Source organism: Aplidium turbinatum, chromosome 8, assembly GCF_918807975.1.
Source record: "Aplidium turbinatum chromosome 8, kaAplTurb1.1, whole genome shotgun sequence".
NCBI lineage: Eukaryota > Metazoa > Chordata > Ascidiacea > Aplousobranchia > Polyclinidae > Aplidium > Aplidium turbinatum.
The window spans coordinates 27,735,087-27,754,684 of record NC_137479.1 but is presented as its reverse complement, the minus strand read 5'-3'; the positions used below and the strand labels follow the sequence as shown (position 1 = coordinate 27,754,684).

Sequence of the window (19,598 nt, the reverse complement as noted above, 5' to 3'; positions counted from 1 at the left end):
ATGTCATATTATGCATATCACTTTCCATGACATTCGAATGTTTTTTAAGGTAAGAGTACACAAACTGAAATAATAAAGACTAGGCTTGGTAAAAGACTGGCAAAGGCAGCAATCGATAGTATGTGGCATGAATTAGTGGTGCGATACTGATGAGCCCAGCCTCATGGGCGAAACGCGGTGTCTACCCAGACGGCAAATCCGTCATTTTGTTGTCTGGGTATCGCTGTCAATTCTTACTACAATCAGCTGCCGATAAAACACTAACACGAGGCTATTATTACTGAAATGCAAAAGAATCAAAACTGGTGCAAAATCCGTGGGAAATACTTAGTGTTAATGCGTTGCTTGAAAGCTACCACAGTATTTGTAAATTTGAAAGAGGAATTTATTAAAGTTTATTGCGACAGTTGACTGACCAGTAGCATACTCTGCTTCAATGTTGGACAAATATCAAGAATAAACAGAGTTTTATTTGCCGTGTCCAGTTATTGAAACTTGTAGCGTGGTCATGTGCTGACCGATATGCAGTAAAAGCTTTTTTGCTATTTGCAACAAGGGTACGTGCCTGTAGAGGAACTGGCCTTCTGCACTTACTCACATCACAACATGACAGGAAACTATAGCTTGAAGAAAGGAAAATAATAGCTACCATGTAAGCTTGTTCCAAAATTTGACAAAGTTGCAGGATTGGTAAAAGTTCAAGGCTCACGTAAATTAAATTCAAGGTTGTGTAGCTATACCAAATCACCTTTTTGTGTATACAGTTTGTTTTATTCTTACAAAAATTTGCGTATTCTTACAAATATTAAACGTTGATTGATTGATCTAAGATTGTACTATTAACAAAAGCTCAGGCCGCTGAAATGCAGGTCTCCTGCCAATTTGTTTGGAAATTTTTATCGGACGTTTTGACACATGAATTTTCCTTCTAGTTTAGATAAACTTTCACTTCTTCTTTAAAAAAAAACATTTTTTGTTCTAAAACTGGAGATACTGTATTTCAATTAGTGCTGAGTTGCAAAACGAATAACTTCCTTCTTGAAGTAAATTGCCTTGCCAACGCCTTTAACCATTTTTTGCTCCATTTGCAATATTTTTTTGACAATGTCATAATAGTTCTACAGTAGTTGTGTATGGATCAAATTTTTTGAACTACCTGAACACTTTTGATAGCTGATGGATCCATCAACATTTGGAACCCAAACTTTCTAATTATAAAATTTCTAATTCCTGATTTCTACGTCTATAAGTGAAATCCTGCAACATTCGATTATGTTTGTGAAATTTCTGTTAATACAAAACTTGGTTCTGTGATTTTTCCGTTATTGAAAAGTCTCTGTTGGTAGGTTTCTCTCAATCGAAAACTATGACACAAATCTTAGAGATCAAGCAAGTCTCTTTAATTTGTTGTTAGTAGGCCTACTACTTTGAAATCAAATACTTTTGTTTTTTAAAGCTCAGCCCGATTTCCGAAAAACTACCATAACGTGCGCAATTAGTGGTCGCTGCGGTCAGATAAGATTTATTTGCCTAAAGCAATGAAACGTTTTTAAGTAGCTGTCACAATCACATATCGCGATTTCAACCACAAAACAAAAGCTTAGCTTGTTCATCGTACAAAGAAAATGACTTTATTCTTCCGGAAAATATTACTTTTTCATCAACATTATTTACACTTTCAACACCAGTAATTTTCAAACATTAAAATCAAAAGAAAAAAGCTAAAATTATTCAATCCAACACTGACGTTGCATTCACAATCGAAGGGCTTATGTCTCAAAGCAAATAATAATGCATGGAGTCACATTTTTAACGATATATAAGTAGATCTGGTATGTGAGATCCTATGATAACAAAACTTTTTCCCCAATTTTTTCGTTGTTCCAGCCGAAAAATCAGATAGATTTCTTTTACATTGATTTACGTCTGCTGATAGATGAAGAAAGAGGACTTGTCCTGATACTAAAGAATCGAAGACACAACGCAATGTGGGATTTTTACAGAAAAAATCCACCTATGTTAAATGACATGATGATAAAAAACTTGTCAGTAAAATAGTCACGTAAACACCCATTTGTCATTGCAATTTGGTGTCTGATTCGACTTCTTGAGTTTTATTCGACGTCACTTGTCGCAATCTAATCCTAGGATTGTATATTAAGAGCTTTGGGTCACTGACTCAAGCTTGGTCATCTAGGGTGACAAAATGTGAATGTGAAATTTTCTCTTGTACTTAAACTGTTTATCACAAACTGTTGATATTTACAAGCGTAACGAAAGAGCATTTATTGACTGAAACTGCTACCATCTGATTTAAATTTTAATTCAAACTAACCCCTAGAATAAAGAAGTCAATTTTATCCGATTTGCAAAACGTTTGAAAAAAGGCGGATTACAAATTTCTACTTGTGATGGTTTGTATGTATCACACCACTAGAACGCTTCATTTTATCGTTGTTTCATTTACTTAGTTTTTTGATTGGTCTGTTTTGACTATCTATGTGGTCACGTGATCTTACGATTGTGTGTCCCGGTGGGGTGGCGTACATGACGTTGCGGATTCGGCGCTTGTTTTGTATTGATATGATCCTGGTTCGACTATAACCTGCTTAAGCTGGTTGTTGGGAAACCCCCACTAACCTCTACCCAGGGTATAATAAATTGAATGGATGTAGTTTCTGAAGAAAAAGGGACTACCCTACACTGAGTGCCAAAGACCGAGTATAATAAAAAGCTTTTCTTCTCATCCCCCAATGTTTACTTGGAACCTTTACCTTTTGCCAATTTGTTCATGATAATCTACCGAACGTTCGGTGGTAGTTATTCGGATACAGACTTCGCAGTGTGGGCCACAAGGTTTTCGAGAGATGGTTTTGGTTGTAACTTGTATGATAAAATATTCATTTATAAAATTGACTAAAAATATGTAGATCATATTGGGTACAACGAAAGTTACACAAACACTTAGAGTCTTAGACAGTCTAAGCTAAGCTAAGTAGCATTTTGTAATCGATTCCAGTGTTTGTGAAACCAAATGACGCATTACGACGACAGAGACAGCGCGTAAAATATTCTTCAATTACTTCAACGAAGTTTTTGGATTCTCTAGTTGTAATGATAGGATTTACGTAATATAGTGCCAAGACGCATTGAATATTTTCATGGAAACAGGAAGAGTATTGTCAAACGTGCAGACAAACATGAGCTGTGTCAGACAGCTACTACTTCGCTTCTTGGTGGTTTTGTATTTTCAAACTCATGTAAAACGTAAAAAAACTATAAAACTGAACTACAAAACTTGATGAACGTTTAGTAAGATTTTTATACTTTGCAAAGTTTTTGTTTCTTAGTGGCCAAACTTAGATTTTTTGTCGTAAAACTTTAATTCAAATTGTAATCATACTTTACACCAAACAAACCCTGAAACCACATCAACCCAGAACGCAGAATTTTGTCCAGGTGGAGAAATATTAATTGAAACAAATAAACATTAGTTAAACAAAAGTTACAACAAAAAGTTGTTTTTTTTTCACAAGAATTTTAAATTTTAGTAACTATAGGCCTACTTAAGTCATGTGATTAATTCACAAAGTCACAAACTTGTGCAGCAGCTGGAGCTTTTTAGGTTCAAATCGATTAGAAGCAAAATAAGTGTAACTCCACCTTGAAATCCAATTAGAATTACCGAGTTTGTGGAAACTAAATAAACTGTGGATTAGACAAAACTGTGGATTAGACAAAACTGTGGATTAGGATTGCACTTAATTCAATCAAGTTTAATTTCTACCGAAGTAATGTGATTCATTCCTAAAGGCAAAAGTTTTTCTCACGCCACAATTGACATACTTTGAGATATACTGTTGGTCCTCAGTTCGTTTGCGTGACCAAAGACTTGTACCAACTGAGCAGACGTTGCTGTCATACCAAAAAAATTTTCGAGCTAGAAAGGAAATTTTAGAGGGGCAAAAATAACTGTTGGGTTGGGGCGTGTTCTAAAGCTTGAAATACAGAGTTTGTTTAAAAGAATAACTAGGCTACTGAATGCAGCCAAAGATTTATGAAACGTCATTCAGCATATAAAACAATATATTTAAAACGTTGTAGTAGTGTTAAAATGTACTTTTTTTGGAAAAAAAAGATAAAATTGGGTAAGAGAAGGAAATTGCTCCCCCCCCCCCCCCCCGGTTGCTACATTTTTGTTCTAGAGCAGCTGTTTGCAGAGAGAAGGTAAATTTGATCGTTCTTTCAATACCGCAAATCATCATCATTATTATCAAAAGTTACTGAATATCGTATTTTTTCTATGTTACAACTAAATATAAAAATGTGAAAGTTTTGTCTCTCCTTGGCTGTTATGCAAATAAGTTTGAGTTGATTCTAGATCAGGTCATACCCTTGGGCTCTAGTGCTTCAAACGTAAAAATGGTATCGACTGTGTAGTTTGTAATATGGCCTACTGTATGGTAGGTTACTTCTATACAGACATATTTGCTCAGCTCAGTGGTTACGCGCCCGGCTCAAGATCACGCGGCGCTGGTTAGACTCTCGGGGTGTGCGCTTGAGCAACGCATTTCAGGACTGCTCTTCATTCAGCGGCACCTAGTGAATGGAATAATTCTCCGGCAACAACACTTCAACAATCGGAAAAACTTCACTCTGCAAATCTCGGTAACCGGCCCTGCGTCAAGAGCCTCTACAAGTGTGCGAAACTACCAGGAATAACCTATCAAGGCTTAGTCAGTCCAACGATAAAGATTCAAAACCAAGCCAAACCAAAGACATTGCCGTCTTAGCGACATAGTTTTCGCACCTAGTGCGTCCAACCCTAGATTTATGAGGAACAAGAGACTTTAAATCGTATAGATAGAATTAGATGCCAATTGCATTGGCTTCATGCCATGACATGGTGAGAATTTTGTTTCCAGAGTGCCAAGTAGAGTAGTCAACTGTCCGGTGCGTTTACAGGTCTAGTTCTTATGCCAAGTTTATACAATTTTCCAGATTTAAATATGAAAAAGCCGTTGTTGAACTAAACTTTTCAGTATACTGTAGTTTTAAGACTTGCACAAGTAAATAACCAAACTTCCCAATCTACAAATTTAAAACAGAGTAGCCAATCACACAAGAAGCTTGTAGCATTGGAGCTTTTGTTTTCTCTGGCTGAAGGTCCGCCTTGCCACTGTATTGAAGCTGAGGAATACTTTATCCTATATAATGTTATAATCTCTGAAAAAAATGAGAATAGTTTTTGTAGGGTAATTCTATAAAAAGAAGAATTGATGAGGCTAAACGTTGCATTTTAAAAGTATAAAGAGTTATTAAAAATATCTAAGTATGCAATTAAAGCTGAAGTTACTATCATGCTGTGTAAAATCATTTATGGCATATGACAACAAAAGTTGTACTTTTTTCAAACATTTTTACAAAAAAAATGCAACTGTTGCCACTAAAAAAAGTTAAAAATGTTAGACAAAAACAAAACATTACGCACGAAAAAATTAAAAATATAATTGAAGTGCATGATATATGTGCCAATGATTTACCAAAACGAAAGATAAAATCCGCAGGAAATATTTTGAGGGGATCGATGGGCCAGCTACAAAAATCGGTTGTTGAGTGTATGGTGGAAGGAGAGACGAGAAGAACTTAAGGAGATGATGTATAACAGTGAGCTGACTCATCAACTGTCTGCCCCGTTAGCTCAGTGGTTACGCTTCCGGCTGGTTCGGCTCTCAGGGTGTGCGCTTGAGCAACGCATTTCAGGACTGCTCTTCATTCAGCGGCACATCGTGAACGGAATAATTCCCCGGCAACAACAATTCAAAAATCAGAAAACGTCACTCTGCCAATCTCGGTAACCGGCCATGCGTCAAGAGCCTCTACAAGTATGCGAAACTATCAGGAATAACCTATCAAGGCTTAGTCAGTTCGAGGATAACGATTCAAAACCAACTAACCAAACCAGCATCCAATTGGTACCTGTGGAAACAGTTGCCAGTAAATCTTCCGTTCAGAGATAACTTATGATAACGATGATGAGTCCTAAAATAAGTAACAGCCTACTGCAAAACATGTCAAAATAAATTGTATTTTGCTGCAAGTGAGCTAATGCGGGTAATTTAATGGGTAAGGTACCAAATGTGGATAATGCGGAAACTAACGCTTTCAACTAGGTAGTTCTAATAAGCTTATTCCCTTTTTAAAAATATATTTGATCTAAACGAATGGTATTTGTTTAAAATAAAGACTGATGAGTTCGTTCAGCCACTATTTGTAGTACACTTTTTGTGTAAAACTATGCCACCAGTAGTAGGGTTACTTCTTAGGCTACAAGTCACAAGCCTTTTATTGCATTCACTTGCACACAGTATAAAAGGCTCCACGTGTTGCCTAATTAAAATTTTGAAAAACTTCAACAGGTTTGGCACAGCTTGACCTAAAAGAAAAAGCAAACAATTTAGTGGTTTACTTTTGCCACATTCCAAAATCTATGGTGTAATCAAACAACAAAGAATTCACTGCTTAGAACAACTGGCGCAAACGTTTAATTTATAAGTTCACGATATAAGCTAAGATTGGATGATGATAGTATCAAGTTTAATTGCAAGTAAAAGTTTGTGTCTGGGTAGTTCCAGCTATCCCTTGGATCCAATCTTCAAATGTTGTCATCCTTGTGTATATGCCAGGCTCATTAGGAGTTCCGCAAACTTGAGGTCCAAGTGATACAGTGCCAGCCATGTACCAACTGCATGAATTACATCTTTGGCACATGAGGGGTCCGCCACTGTCTCCCTAAAGATATAAATTACTTCATACCTACTGCTGGTTTGCTTGCCATATTTATATAAAATTGTTATTTTCCAAACAGCAAACTTTTGAAACAAAGACATGACAAGCTCTACCAACAACAATTCACTTTTCGACCTTTACAGGCAAACAAAATAATTGAAATTGCTTTTCTAATCTGTAATGGTAGCCTAATCTAAAATACTTATAGCTTCATATTATCGTAACCATTGTATGATAGCCAGAATAGCCAAATTATCTTTGAGTTGAAAAAGTTTCTACCTGCTTGAAGCAGTCGCCGATCAATTTTGCAAACACAGGTAATGAAATTGACGGCATTCAGTCTTGTTATTTGTAAACTATTCATTTTAACAATTCGCGATTGAACCATGGTCTTTAGATGGTTATGTTCAACTAGAAGCTTTTGAGAGTTACATTTGAGAGTGGAACTGTTTTGTAAGACTTACATTACAACTATCCACTGCCCCGGTTAACGTCCCTGCACACAGCTGAATTGTCGGAGAGAGTCTTTGGACTAAAGGATCATTTCTGTATGCCTCCGTACAGGATCGAAACGGAAGAATTCTCAGACGAGCTTCTTGCAGTGTAAGTGTTGTCACACCTGAAGTTCTATCTATGCCTGAAAGTGTTTACTTGATTGTTATCTGATACATTGCTTCTCTTAAACAGCAATTTACCCACGCTTTAATAAGCCATACAAAGTATGCATGCAGTCACATATTGCCTTTGATGTTGCTTTGTCGTTATGGGAAGGGTTGATGGTAAATACAAAATTAAATCAATAACTAGAAGCTTTTGAAACTTACTTCCCCACCCTGCGATGAAACATTTTTTATCCTCAGCTGTTTCTTCTCCTCTTGGCAGACAAATCGGGCGAACAAATTGGCCTGATGAGACTGGTCGTTGAAACTGGAATAAAACATAAAATTTATTTTTTGAAGTAACTTCAAATAAATTGATAAGAGGTGCGAAGCATTGCTATAAGAGAATAAAGTCTTGATGTAGACAATACTGAAGTTCCAGCATTTCGGTTTATTTTATAACCATTATTGATGAATATTTAGTACCCTACAGGTCAAAAGACATTGCTTTTATTAAACTGGGTTGTAAAAAAAGCGGTAAAGGTAAGTCCCATACTTGGTCAAATCAGGGGAATCGGGCAATGAGAAGATAGATACAGTTCTCGTACTAAGCCATAGGCACTAACGAGAGTGGGATGGTCAGTTCTTTTCTTTTGGCCGCCTTTTCATCAGCAATAACGGCCACCCAATTTATTACACCCTGGGTAGAGTTGAGCAGTATTTTTCAACAACCAGCTTGAGCCGAAAGTCGAACCAGGATTGTATGATTGGAAAGCGTGCGCTTAATCTGCTGCGCCATTCTACCGCCAGATTGCATGAGGCCCAAGTTTACACCTCTTTCGTCTCTGTGAGTATCATAGCTAACAAGACTCTCAATGTAGCCTACAACGACGTTCCAGTTTTGATCGATCGATCTCGTGCGGCTTGCCAAATGTTTAATAAGATGTTTAATGTAGGAATGAAAATTATGCAGAAATCTATCTTTGAGAACTCCTCTTGTGTGATATCAGTGGTTGATGAAACACTTAGCTGCCAAACCAGTAAATACGTCAAATTTGGAGGACAAATCTTCAATACTCGACTTACCCTTATAACTGCTATGTCGTTTTCCGGGAAATTATACTGTGGATGGACCACAGCGCTACGCAACGGAACTACCGCCTGCCGTGTTGTTGAAAACGCTACAAAAGCTGTGATCTCGGACAAAGCAAATGGCCTTCAAATACAAAACACATACAATGAGTCTTTCTGCAGCTAAATGTCAACACGTCATCATATATAGAAATTAGAATAATATATTTGCTAATCAATTTCGTTATATTTCACAAATGTAGATAGGGGAAAGTGGTGTAACGTGGACCAGTGTGTAATTTGGACCAGTCCCCTAACTCAAAAAATAAAATTCGATTTGTCATTATTTTTGAACAGCTTGAAAGAAAAAATAACAATGGCCCGGATGTGAAAAACTCAGCTCATTAGGTTTAGAAACGTGGACGGAAGATTGGAATTTGTGGTTTTGGGTATGCTGATATTATTTTGGGGAGTTGATTGCTAAGCGCTGAGACGTTTTTGGCATGACGTTTGAGTCTGATATGATGTTGGTATTATCTTTAACCTATGGAAGTCATAGTTGGTAATTTTTAAGAGTGCATGACAGTGTGTAATTTGGACCAGTCATCTCACCTATGCAGCATCGCGTCAGTTCAAAATTCCCAAAGCTGTAGTGTTAAAACATGTCCATAACAGGCTACCAATAATGCTACACAAGTGTCAAAAACCATTGGTCGACAACTTGATCTTCCCGAAAATATTGAAGATCAACTGGTCAAACATGTTTTGGAAATGGAGTCAAGATTTTATGGTTTAGGGGCCATAGATTTAAGAAAGCTTGCATATGACATTGCGTCTGCCAATAATATCAATACCCGCTTCAACAGTGAAAAGAGTCTGGCTGAAAAAGATTGGCGTAAGGGATTCTTGAAACGTCATCCAGAAACTTTATTTCGAAGACCTCAAGCAACTTCAGTTGAAATTACATACTCCAATGGTCCAAAATACACACCCCAATGGTCCAAAATACACACCATATGTGTAATTTGGACCATTTTTGAACATTTTTTATTGCTTAATTACTCTGTATTTTTTTATTGTATGTGATTTATATTTTCTACACTGGTTTGCAAGTACCTAGACTGTATCTGGGTGAAAAATAATACACATTGACCGGAAGTTGGCTGAGTTGTGCTTATTTTTCTTTAAGGGGTTCAAAATACACACCTTTCCCCTACAAACAATGATACAAAAAATCAGTTATTTTTTTAACGTTAAATTGGTTGCATTCTTCATGACAAAACAAGTTTATTGGGCGGAATACTTTCAAGGTGGTTTTCGAATGAATGTTGGTTTAGTTTTGAATTTTTATCCTCGGACTGACAAAGCCTTGATTGGTTATTCCTAGTAGTTTCGCATACTTGTAGAGGTTTTTGATGCAGAGCCGGTTACCGAGATTGACAGAGTGAAGTTTTCTGATTGTTGAAGTGTTGTTGCCGGGGAATTATTCCATCCACTAGAAGTCGCAGAATGAAGTGCAGTCCGGAAATGCGTTGCTCAAGCGCACACCCCGAGAACCGAACCAATGTCGCGTGATCTTGAGTCCGGCACGTAACCACTGAGGTAATGGGGCGGACTATTTCTATTTACTGTGCAGCAAGTACAATCAAAATTGGTGAGGTTTGGAAGCAACGCATACAAATATAAGACGCCAAATAAAAGAACAAGATACCAAATGTAAAATACATTCAAGCACAATTCCGTAACACAGTGGTGGGATTAAGTGAATCTAAAGATACAACTTTAGATGTTTAGTTGGAAAAGGTTGTTCACAGGCACAAATGCTGCATCATGCAAATATTAAATTTTTCTAGTGCTATGATATGTTATTGAAATGAAGTCGGATTGTTCACCAACATTCAAAAACAGAAGGTTATAGGTAAATATGGAAAATGGACACGTTTAAGCGGTGTATTGAAACATTTCGTCCACATGATGGACAGTTTCGTTTCGTTTAGTATCGCTTATTTTAATACGCGTTTGCTAATAAATATTTTCAAGTTGTTGAAATCAAATTGGACCCACTGTTATAAACAGGCTGTTACTATCAACCTTTGTATTTGGTACATTACGACTCAGCTCTTTGGAGTTGAGTATCTGCTTTGTTTCTACTTTTTATGTTCGATTGTAATATGGACCATTTTGAGTCTGATGCAAATAAATAAATAAAATAAAGAAGTCCTTCATTATACTGTTATAGAAGTATTTCTATAAGTTTCAATTTTCTTACACGTAACACTTCAGTGTCTAATACTCCAAGTTAAGTCAAGCAAACTCACTCAATACAATGGCCAGCTGTGACTGCATATTCCAGATTGATCAGCACGGCACTACACACACTGCCTTCTCCTTCGTGTACTATTTCTAAACGAACCTGCAGAAATTTAAAATTGATAATAGGTTATATGGTTCATGAAAGAAAACAGATCAATGAAAAATATTTCTAACAATTAGGATTTGAACAATTTTTTTGCCTGAATAAATTGAATGCAACAGTTTGTTTTGAGTTATTTTTTCCTAGCCAGTAAATTAACTTTCTTTACGTTGATTCAACGTCTGAAGACGAATGTAAAAAAAAAGACTTGCAAACTGGGTCACTGTAATTTAAAACATATTTTGTAAAAAATCAGATTGAAAAAAATTTTTGTGAATATTTTTTTGAAATTTTGTGAATATTAAGATACAGGGGGCCATATTACAGGCTACTTTGGTAAAAGAGGAAATTAAACCTTGAACCAATTTATTATAGTTATTTTTTTAGTTATAATAATTCTTTAATACAATAATAATAAAAATTACGTTAAAATCACGTTGTCAAAGTCAAATAAGTTATTAATGAAAATCGAGAAGGTTTAAAAAAGTGAAAATCTGTTCAAAATACGTCGATTTTGCCACATTACAGGCTATTTAAAGAAGCGCAGGTGCAATGTCCGAACCACTTTTGAAGCGAATCATCATCAGTCATCAGCAACTAATTATGGTTAAATACAAATATGTATAAATTGAAGTTTAATATTTACAAGCGAAAAAGTCAGTTTTCCAATGCATGGAAAATGCGTAGGTAAGACGATGATGAGCTTTTCAATTTTTTCTAAAGACACAACATGCAAGAAATGTGATACATTGAATTAAAAAATTACTTTCGGTCATCTTTAGAGCAGAAGTTATCAGAGTGAAAAAATTCCCACTGTAAAAATTAATTCGTTTTGAAAATACATCGAGCAGTTACCCATAACGCTAACGTTAGATGACTCAACAGTGGCACATGCTCAGCAGCGCATTATTTTGCAAATGCAGTTTTTGAACGAATCAGCACTATGACGTTCCATTTTCCTCTACAAAAGTTGGCATCCGTTAAGTCATTCAGTTTCCTTGGACAGTGATCAGAATTTGATGGTTACGTCAGAGTTTAATTACGTCAGTTTGTTTCGTTTGGAGCGACATTCGCTTTGTCGTTCCAAGAAGCTAATGATATTTCGTCATCTGAGAAGATGGGTGAATCGCGAGTTTGGAGAAAGATAAGAGACTTTTAAATTACCGATTTCTTTATTTAAATTATGGTTTAGAAATGGGTTCAAGACAATTTCAATAAAAACAAGACGATTAAATTCTTGCAATTTTATTTCTTGAAATGCCCTCTGAAGCGCATGGATGCACCAAAAACTTTACTTGAAAAAAACTTACAAACACATGTCAATATCTTTGGCATAGATTTTAGGCTGCAATTAATTCTTTGTTGAAAAAAGACTGATTCTGAAACTTTACCATCCAAGGCCACATATCGAGCGTAGTTGGTGTTCCTCCAATGATTCGGCTTGCGAGACGAGCGTTGGTGCCACATGGATGGTTGTCTCTTCTGCAGCATTCTGAGGTGGTATTGTAGCGAAACATGTCCGGTCGTCGGCATTGGACTAGAACAAAAGGATTGAAAATTAGGCAATGATAAAAGAATATGGAGAAGCCGATTTCAAATAAATCTTTGATGCTTCATCAAAAACAAATTAAACAAATGCAGAAAATACACTAATTTTCTGAATGTGTGAAATCACTTCTTTGATAAAACTACAGTACTTTGATTCGATATGTTTTGATCCGGTTTGTAAGAATAAACAGACTATTCATTGACCACTAGAAAATTAATCAATCGGTGATTGAACAACCAACTAAACTTGTTTTATTTAGGATGCTTTAAAGCGGTTACTATGATCAATTAAGAATTTATGTAATAAATATGATTAAAAAATCGATGAAACCAATTTTCGAAAAAAACAACAACTTGAAACAAAGTATTCTGCACTCAAAAACCTTTACGCTTTACAGTGGATGGGCGCGTCTAACTCATTGTATGGCAATTATGGTATAATTAATTTATTTACATTTTCCGAGATACTATGTCTTGCTCGACATGCAGAACATAAAGATAGTACATTATTAGCTGTTAATAATAGTTTTAATCAAATATCACTTTAATATATTATTTAAAAATTTGAATACAGCGGTTCATAAGAATCAAGAACTTGCAAAAGCTTTTTAGACTAAAGTTCATCCTTTTTTTTCAGAAATGCGATGACATAACAGATTTAGACAGATCTTAATAAAGCAATTTGAAATATAATCTAAGACAATTATTTTTCAAAAACGATTTAAAAGTTAAAAAAAAACAATGGTAAAATACTATAACCATCATAAAAGCCAAGGCGTTTGAAAATGAAAAATGTCAATGGTCAAATTTGGTTATTTTTCGAGAAATACAAACGGAAAAAGGAGATACAACTAATTTTACATTTCCTTTTTTGATTACTTGGATGAGTAAAATTAATATACGTAGAAACAGCCAGAAACAACAATTTATTTTATCCTCGGTTGGCTTGGAAAACAGATTTTACGCAGACATACGATTGTGCTCATGGCCATGTTGTACTGTATACAGTATAGATGATTAACGTGACTTTACGTGGTTTTGTGAAACTGAACGCACCTACTTGATGTTTTCAAAGTTTGGTGCAGTATTATCCTTTAAATTCAATAAAGCAATTTAAACGTGGCCGCTTGAACAGTTATACTTTGCAAAAGCTATAACTGATCTAGTAGTTTTGTCCTTTTTTTCTATTGTCACACCAAGTGTAGATAAAAAAGCTGAAAATGTAAGAAGAAAATTTTATCACACACCCAATAATGTCCTTTGTTTGGTCAATATTCAATGCTGGGTTTGTCCTAAAAGATTTCACCTGCTTATAACAAACAATTTTTGCTTCAATTTTTTCATAGTTTTATAACGCTGCAGCGTCCTTTTTGATGTGCTTATATTTAGAACAGGAAGACATTGAACTTACCATTAGGACACGGTCCTGTGTTGCAATCTTGAAACTGCCTGGGGCAAGTATTGATGTTATTTCCTGGACACCGCCTGACACGAAATCTGGTTCCTGTATCACAAGACCTGGAGCAGGTTGTCCAAGTGTTGAAAACTAAAAAGAATTGATAAAAAATTTAATGCATGGCCCTGTTTTCAATGATTCTGTTATACAAAATGTTGGAAAATTTTATCAAACATCTCTGTAAACAGCTTCTGGTCACCAAGCGCGTAGCCTGATTTTTGTATATTGCAAGGGTTATCAACAGGACCGTTGAGAGGGTATCTTAGGCCCGATAACAATGAGATGCTTGGTCGCTAAATCAAGACATTTATAAGAAAACGTCAGGACTAGACACATTCCTTCTCGAACACTTATCTTTACTCAGCAAAAACATTGGTTATGATAAGTTTATCGGTATAGAATAGCTTATTTATGAGACGTTTGTGTTCATTCAGATGCCGGTAAGGTTGCAGATGCCAAGAAAATGTGTAACCGTTATTGATGCTCGTGATAAAATATTAAAGTTTAATGCAAAAGTAAATTTTCCGTGAAAAAGAGTTAAACGTCGAAATCCAACAAACGTTCCGGCATTTAACGAATGAAAACATAAAAATTTTCCTGTTCCAGAATTAGAGATGTACCAACGCTTGGTGAGTGAAAAATACAGTAGCTTCAATTCCAATATTGAAAATGCATTTTTTTTTTGGCAAAATTGCGTTTTGGATTATATCATTCATCCTTCTGGTAGTCTCCTCGTTTAAAAATATCAATTGATTTAAAGATCAATTGATTAAAAAATCATCAATGTCATTTCATTTCTTGTTCAGGCTAATGGTGATATTTTCAAGGTTTGATGTACGTTATCTACAGCGTATAAGATCTGATCATGTGCTGAACAACATAGCACTTGACTGTATTTTGATTTTAGAAATCAATCAAAGTTCTTTGTTCGTAGTCATGAAAACCAAAACAGTCTCTACTAATTTCTTTTCTTCAGGTCGACTAAAGGTGAATACCAAGCATTCGAGGATAAGATAAGGTTATCATTGTAATTAAGCTTTTGGCACTACCGAGAGTAGGGAGGTCCGTTTCCTCATCTCGGCCGCCTTTCTTTCAGCGTCTACGCCCACCCAATTTATAATACACTGGCTAGAGGTGAGCAGTGTTTTTCAACAACCAGTTGAAGCCGAAAGTTGATACCACACCGGCACATTAAAAGGTAAAGGATATCTTTAAAAGCTGTCAAGAGATAACTGATAAAATGTTGAGTATCCATCTTACAGTATAGTAGAATGCAATAGAGGAATTTGTGTTTAGTCATCAAACTACAAAAGGTCCAATGTAATACACTTTAAATATTTGGTCTAAGGTACTCACCTGGAGGGCAAGCTTGAGCGTTGCAAGGTTGCGATTGTCGGCCGCAATTGTTAGGGTTTCGGGACCGACATGCTCTGGTGCGTGTTCTTGTACCTCCTCCGCATGTTCTGGTACAAGCCGACCACGGTCCAGGTGTAGGAGCTGGGGTTGTTGTAGTAGGAGTCGTTGTGACTGGGGGGGTGCTTCCTGTTCCTACAAAAATAAAATTGTGAAATAATTTTGTGCAACTTAAGTTAAAGCGACATGTGGTAGTTATTCACAAGACCTAATGCTATTTTTTCTATTATTCAAAAGATTTTCAGTATATGCATACTTGAAACAAGCAGATAATTAATTTTTGAATGCTACATGCTAATGTTTGTATCTTTTTATCATTTACATGTATATTTCTACACTCTTTTTCAGAGCAGTGATTTTTCAAATGCATGTCAACGATTCTTATCGTAGGATGTGCAGTACATTCTAAAATCAGTAGACATGATTCATTAGCCAATCGAGTTGTCGGCTGCATTGCCGAATGGCAAGAGCCCTGGTTAGACGTTCCAAAGGGTGCCGGTTCGACACCGCCCAACAGCATGTGACTGTGTAAGACACCTAAAGGCATGCCTGAAAGTGGGCACGAATATTGGATTCTTGCTTTCCCGTCCACTTCATCTAAATTCTCAACAAACGGCATAAGGCCTGATTGGAACAGTACATTGCGGCATGCGCAACTCCGCTATTCTGACAACATTAGAAAATTCAATTGCCAATTTGACATTTTTTACGTCAAGCTACTGGCTTGTTTTCAACTAAAAACCTTAAATTACTTTAAAACCAACTTAACTTTTCCTATATATCTCATAAAAGGTGCATTATTTTGCTAATCAGAAAAAAAACAAAAAAACTTGGGATAACGAGTGGGATAACGTGGTATGAATTTATACTGTATTGATGCAAAAATTTACTGCATCGGCGCCTATTTTGCTGAAACTCAAGTTCTGCTTTCACAGCAGTTAAAGATATCATAAATGCAACAAATAGTTAAAAAGAAAGTTTCCACAACTAAGGCTACATAGAAAATATACAGTAAAGGATAATTTCCCAAAATATTAGAGTCCCGAACAAAAATGGTTACCTCCTCGACAAGCTGAAATACAGGAGTTCCTACATTTTAATTTTACACTTGGGAAAAATCGGCAAAATAGTCTTGAACATCCTGGAATTCGCTGGCATCCTAATAAAAATAAACAATGTTTGATAAATAAGCAATGTTGGAAAATGTTGTTGGACAATGTTGGAAAAAGCATAACGGTTAAAAGCATATTTGTAAACAAGATCAGGGAATGGTAAAATTGTGATAAAGATATGACAAAGACCTTCAAACGAAACGTTTGAGCATATTGAAATGATCTGCAACTATGCAAAGGCATTTAGGAACTATGAGCTCAATAAGCTACAGAAAACTTCAGCAAAAGCCTTTTTTAAGATGGCGAAATGTACCGTGTACAGCTAGTTTTTGAAAGCAGACCACTACTAAATGGATACTGGTAACAAAATAAAAATATTTTTTGCGCGTATAACGTAAGAGCGTGCCTGCAGTATTTGATAACGACTTTTCTAGAACATCGAACTTCTGGTAATGGATGATGCGGAGTTACAAAATGTTGCACTACTTCCCGTACCGGTACTATGTTCGTGGTGTCCAATCAATAGAGTAGCCTATACTCAATCAATCGCCATCAGTAGCCTACTGTGATTTTTGGCCAACTCATCCAACTACAGTTTAAATATTTTTGTAATTTTTGGATAAACTCATCGTCAAAAGGAGAGCAAATAATAAAGAGACCGAATAATGAAACACTAAAGCTAAAAATACAAACTGAGCCTTCTCTTGGCGTATACTTGGCAAGACAACATTTAGCCTACACAAAAAAACTGGCTAAATTTTCTTATTTTATTGATGTTTTCTTCATTGGCATGAACCTTCAGTTACGTCATTGGCAACGCGATCATCTTATTGGACACTAAATGATTTTAAAGGAATTTTTACGTAAAACAAGAACATGAAGAAGAAAAAAAGAAGGTTTGATAATTTTTTTATTGAAAATCCAATTGCTACATTATACCAAGACCCGAAGCACCACACCAAGGCAATCGCAAATCTAGCATAAGTCTTAATTTTAATAAATACATTGACACGTTAATGATTAAGTGAAGCAAACTAAATATTCATGACATTTTTCAGCTAACAATTTTTTTTGTACACATCACGATATGTCATATTGCGAATACTTTGTAATTAATGGCATGAATATATCCGCTGGAAAGACAGTTAACGCTTCATGATATTTGCAATATAGTTGTTGAATGATCTTGTGTAAAATGCTGCAGGCTAACTACTTTGTTTTGACATTTTTGTCGTCATTCTGTCGTCTTTGAGCCAATTCTATAGCCTATTGCGCAGAAGCAATCAAACTTTGAAGATTTTGGGAAAACACCACAACAGCAAATAGGTTTCTGGGCAACAGGGTTGCCAAGTTGCTTTTGGTTTGAGCAGTTAACATTTCTCATGTTCTGAGAGGAAGAAGTGCTAACTCAATATTGCATTTTGCAAGATAAGTTCTATATAGGCTACAGTACTTTTCTGAATAGGCCTACTTACATTGTAAGTTTAAAAATTTAGTAATCTACAACTTATGTTACATGATATAAAGTTAGGTTACGCAAGAAAACTGTTTCAAACTTACTTTGACCAGATGTATATGAAAAGCATATGATAAAAAATCCTATTAGTGCTAACCAACGCATTGTTCTGCATAAACTTCAAAAGCAAATAATATTTATAAAATCTGAAAAACAAAGCCTTTATTATCCGTGTTGTCTGAATAGAACTGTCACTATGTCAAGACTGTCACAACCTGCTGGTGCTGCCTTTTTATATGTCATTTGTTTAATCGCTTTCAAACGATATTGCAGTCAGATTTAGTGATCATGCAGTTTAAATACGTTAACTTTTTGTTTCAGCTAATTAATAGCACTTACATGCTGCGTTAGACTTAATTGCTGACGTGATTTGAAAAAATAACATGCAAAATGCCTCGATGAGATTGTCTTTTAGTCATAAATCGTTTTTTTTTTCCCAGAAGCTATAACTTTTCTATTGTGCAAGCTTCCAGTGCTCTTTGTAATGTCGCCATTTGCCACAGGCGAGTAAATTTATGAGCAAAATAAATCGAAAAAATTGACGTTTGTACGTTGGAAACAAAAAAAAATGCGTGAAGCATGTTGTGGATCTGGTTTAGTAACGAATATAGCTCACGATGGCACGGCATAGTTGTAATTACCCGATTTAATTTATAAAAATAATGTAAGTATATTGCTTACAATTAAGCTATTGCCATTCAAAACATACTCTTCGTATTGGAGGTAGAACAAAATACTTGAAACGGTTTGAAAAAATGAATATTATTAAATTTCAAAATTTTCATGTCGTTTTTAACCGGTTTCGTTTTAGAAAAAAGCAATTTCAAAAAAAGTGTACAGTACAGTAGCCTACATAGCACATGATATAAAAAGTTGCTTTTTATATAAATTGTTTTTTTATAGAAAACCATTGAATTACATACAGCCTTAACATAAAGCTTGTAGAAATTTTTAAAATATTGAAAGATATCTTTTTTGTTATTTTAAAGATTATTCTTTTGGAATTGTAATTTTGTAATTATGAAGACTAACACCTATTAGTTGTCAAATGAAAATATTGTTGCTTGAATATAATCATTTTTTTATTTGCATAATTATGCCAACACGTTTTACAAGCGAACAGCGTAACTGAAATTAGACCTACCGGCTGTCTATTTTAGTTTAGCAATTTAAAATCGTGCTGGTAAATTTTAAGTTATCCTAAATGCTTCAAAAAATAAGTTTCAGCCTGTTTCTTTGACTGTTTAAAAAATAGCGACAAATTTTAAATAAGTTCTCAGTAAGCTATCTTGTATTATTATTCAAGGACTGCGCAATTGCAAAGCAACGCCTGCAGATTGTATTGGCTTGTTAAAGCTTTCAATTTTCAGCAGAATCTTAAAATTTACAGTGATTGCTACACGTTTTACAAAGTAATTATCACCAAGAAAGTTTTTGGATGGCGAGTTTGTAAAAATAATCCACTTGATGCAAATTATTGTTGGTGCAGTCACCTTGAAATGTTTATATGGTTTGAAAACTGTCCCCTGACAAGAAAATTCGTTATTTATGTCTTGATCTTTTATCATGTACAAAAATTTATAAACATTTATATATTGCTCTTGTCTGATGCCGATTGAGCCCTTTACTGGAGGCACCTTGCTGTGAATTGCGCAAAGCTCACTGCTTGCAGTTTGAGCAC

General features: G+C 35.4%; 1 protein-coding gene across 1 annotated transcript; it reads right to left on the bottom strand.

Annotated features, from left to right (window-relative positions):
* Positions 1-6,115: 6,115 nt before the first annotated feature.
* On the bottom strand, positions 6,116-18,065 carry LOC145775607 (tryptase-2-like). The gene is made up of 10 exons (XM_082586923.1): positions 17,962-18,065; positions 16,350-16,448; positions 15,233-15,424; positions 13,832-13,966; positions 12,264-12,409; positions 10,778-10,872; positions 8,475-8,604; positions 7,614-7,716; positions 7,254-7,426; positions 6,116-6,792 (listed from the first exon to the last, which is right to left on the bottom strand). The coding sequence occupies exons 1-10, from the start codon at positions 18,020-18,022 to the stop codon at positions 6,598-6,600; spliced, it is 1,329 nt and encodes a 442-aa protein (XP_082443049.1). The 5' UTR covers positions 18,023-18,065; the 3' UTR covers positions 6,116-6,597.
* Positions 18,066-19,598: the final 1,533 nt, after the last annotated feature.

Excerpts from the sequence above, each read along its gene's own strand:
- LOC145775607 (XM_082586923.1), bottom strand. The coding sequence starts at position 18,022 with ATGCGTTGGTTAGCACTAATAGGATTTTTTATCATATGCTTTTCATAT. Across the intron at positions 15,425-16,349 it reads TATTTCAGCTTGTCGAGGAG|GAACAGGAAGCACCCCCCCA; the intron begins GTAACCATTTTT and ends TTATTTTTGTAG. Across the intron at positions 12,410-13,831 it reads CACAGGACCGTGTCCTAATG|TCCAATGCCGACGACCGGAC; the intron begins GTAAGTTCAATG and ends CTTTTGTTCTAG.